Here is a 3,023-nt window from a genome sequence, read left to right on the forward strand (position 1 = left end):
GTTCTTTTAACCGTACCAAGTTCTGGCTCATTTGAAACATGGCTATCCCCTATAGATCTTAATGCTGCAGATGACTTCTCTTCTCTTACACCCCGCACAGTACTAGGAAGTGCAGAAGGGGTTCTCCTTGCTCACACTGTCAACTACATCCCTCTCATCCTCAGTACTTTTGATATGTTGTACTTCAGAAGTACTTAAAGCCCTAGTACTTCTGAAGATAAGCCATCGGCTATCCCGTGAAAAATATCCTTCTTGTTGCTACCATCAGCTACCCTGTGAAAAATATCCTTTTTGTTGCTACCATCTATCAACCTCCTAGGTAGTCTCCTTTCCTTCAGTGAAAATTGCCTCTCCACCTCAATTCCTGTAATCATTCTAACATTCATGGTGACGACCCATGAAACACTGTGGCCTCTCAGTTACTCACTCTCCACACTACTCGGCCATCCAAATTTCCAGCATGACCCTCTCCTATTCTGCCAGTTCAATTACCATAATGGTCCCATGGTAACAATTCCTTAACCTCTGACATGTCCAATTTTTGACTCCATTCCCTTTTTCCACAATCACCTCATTTCTCAATTCTCATCTCTCCTTTCCCATCTTAGGCCCCATGACCTTTCACTGCCGTCACTCCCTTGCAAACACTCTCAACTCCTTTGCCTCTTTTTCTCTCCATCTTTCCCACTCTCCATAGCTGAATTCCATCACGCCCATCTCCAAGCCTGAGAAGCTGAACATAAAGGGGGAAACTACATAGCTAGTTCAAGAATTTCATTTCAATAACATAAACTTCAAATGGATACTCACTAGGGCCTGGTAATCCTTCTAGTACGTTTTTTTCCCCACTATGAATAAACACTATACTATTTCATACCTCCTTTCTCTCAAGTCTTCTATACAACTCCTCTTCCATTCTCAGCTTATATTTTATTAAAAATATAGACACCATCAGAGGTGTACACTCTCATCTTCCCACCCTCAAATCTACAAACCTGACAGTGTATGGATCTGCATCCATCTTCCCTTCTTTTAAGATGGAAAAAGTAATAAAGGCCCTGTCTTAAGCTCTGGATGCCCTCCTCTCTCACCCTCCCAAGGACTTCACTCCTACCACCACCCTCCATCTCTCCTGCACATACAGTTTCTCCCTCTGGACTGGAACATTCTCCTCAGTATGCAAAGGAGCTTCAGAATCTTAATTCTCCCATCCAAAAACCAAACATTTGAATGTCAACATAAATTAGAATGTCAACAAAGAATGAAAACTTTAAGATATATAGTAGTATTCCACAGCACAACATATCAAAAGATATCTAACAGATAATTAGGTTATAAGAACTTGGCTTTAATAAGTTATAATACAGAGAAAGACAAAATTAAGTGTGGCAGAAGTAGCTTATCCTAGCATAACCACTCTAATGGTGAGTTAATGAACTTACCACTTTGTTATATTTAGACAATAAATGATTCACCTATTATGAATCCATAATGATTATAAATAGGTAACATACTTTTATTATGGAAGAAAAAAGTATTGGTTACCTTACAATGTTTCAAAGCTTCTTTGTATTCTTTGTTTCTGATTGCATCTCTAGCACTTTTTAGAGCAGTCTTCACTTCCTTGCTGGACATTCTGTCAAAATGAAAAGCTTGATTGAACCTATAATAAATTAACCTGCCTAACTGTAACAGTTCCAACAAACTTAAGGGACATGTGATTCCTTCAACCTGGAAATCTCTTCTCTCTTAATATATACATAGCTTATTCCCTCCCGTCTTCAGATATTTACTCAGATGTCACTTTCTCAGTGAAACCTTCCATGGCCACACTACTTAAAATGTCAACACTGGCTTCCCCCACCCCCAACACTCAATATTCCCTTAACTGCTAACACTGCATTTGTTTTTCTTCAAAGTACTTATCACCATCTTATACACTTACATACTATTTTATTTATTTGTTTGTTTGTTTGTTTGTTTATCTGTTCCATGTAGGCAGGGATTTTTGTCTGTTGTCACTATTTTTTCCTCCTGCTTTAGAGCCAGCACCTAGTATCTGACAAAATGTATATATTAATAAATAGTTGTTGAAATTGAGTTGTATTTCAATTGTACTCACTATCTGTAGAGCAGGCTAAAATACAGATGATCATATGGACCAGAACACAAAACACATACCAATCTTAATCCAATTCTACACTAAGCAAGATTTAGCAGAGTAAGCCTAAGAGTAAGAACACTAACACAAACAAATTGTAGTGACCATGATTTAAGAGTTTAAGAAAGCATTCTGTTTTAAAGCTAGTTTCTATAATATATAAATCAGGATATTAACTTTCTTCACAATAAGGATTACTGTAGGCTTATAGTAATATAGCATTCTTTGAAATATAGTAACGTTTGAAGAGAAATAAATGCAATGTTTACAGTTAAATGAAGGTGATAAATAGATTTCAACTGGTAGACAAAGTATTTCTGCATTTAATATTAAAATATGTTATTTTAATTTTAAGTAAACTAACATGTCTCAGGATTTTACAACTTATTCTGTTTTACCAGTAAACAAGTCAAATTCAATTATAATTCCATGTTGAAAAAAGAAACATTTGCATTTTTTGACAACTCCATTGAATTCTAATATATCAGGAAGGTAAAACAAAGCTGGGTAAATATTAAGTCATTATAGACTGCAGATGTTCAAGGCAGCAAAATGAACAAACAAGATGGCTCACTGACATGGTACACTAGCAGTCCTTTATATCCAAAGAGGCTGAGGTAGAAAGTACAAGATCAAAAAAGTATAAGAAGCTAGAGAATAATAATAATAAAAAAATCTTTTTGACTTAAAAAATGTTAGATTCAAAATAATATAAAAATTAAGATGTCATAAATCAACTTCTCTGTAGCCAAAACTAGATTCCCTAAATTGCCAGAAAAATGACTTTTTGCCTAGTTACAATAATTATACAATTAATGCAACATATTTCATAGGCTCTAATTTTATAAACTGCCCTCTTACC

General features: G+C 35.5%; 1 protein-coding gene across 11 annotated transcripts in view; it reads right to left on the minus strand.

The window, feature by feature from the left end:
- Positions 1–3,023, minus strand: part of TTC37 (tetratricopeptide repeat domain 37) — a 76,084-nt gene that overhangs the window by 65,728 nt on the left and 7,333 nt on the right. For 10 of the 11 annotated variants that reach the window (XM_011378208.2, XM_011378177.2, XM_023523364.1 and 7 more), the window contains one exon: positions 1,546–1,636. In XM_011378208.2, the coding sequence (XP_011376510.1) occupies positions 1,546–1,635 (90 nt within the window). In that variant the 5' untranslated portion in view covers position 1,636. Of the gene's footprint in view, positions 1–1,545; positions 1,637–1,945; positions 2,088–3,023 lie in introns of those variants that run through there. The other variant, XM_023523397.1, reaches the window with a different exon arrangement.

The sequence above is a fragment of the Pteropus vampyrus genome, unplaced genomic scaffold (genome assembly GCF_000151845.1).
Source record: "Pteropus vampyrus isolate Shadow unplaced genomic scaffold, Pvam_2.0 Scaffold11, whole genome shotgun sequence".
Lineage (NCBI taxonomy): Eukaryota > Metazoa > Chordata > Mammalia > Chiroptera > Pteropodidae > Pteropus > Pteropus vampyrus.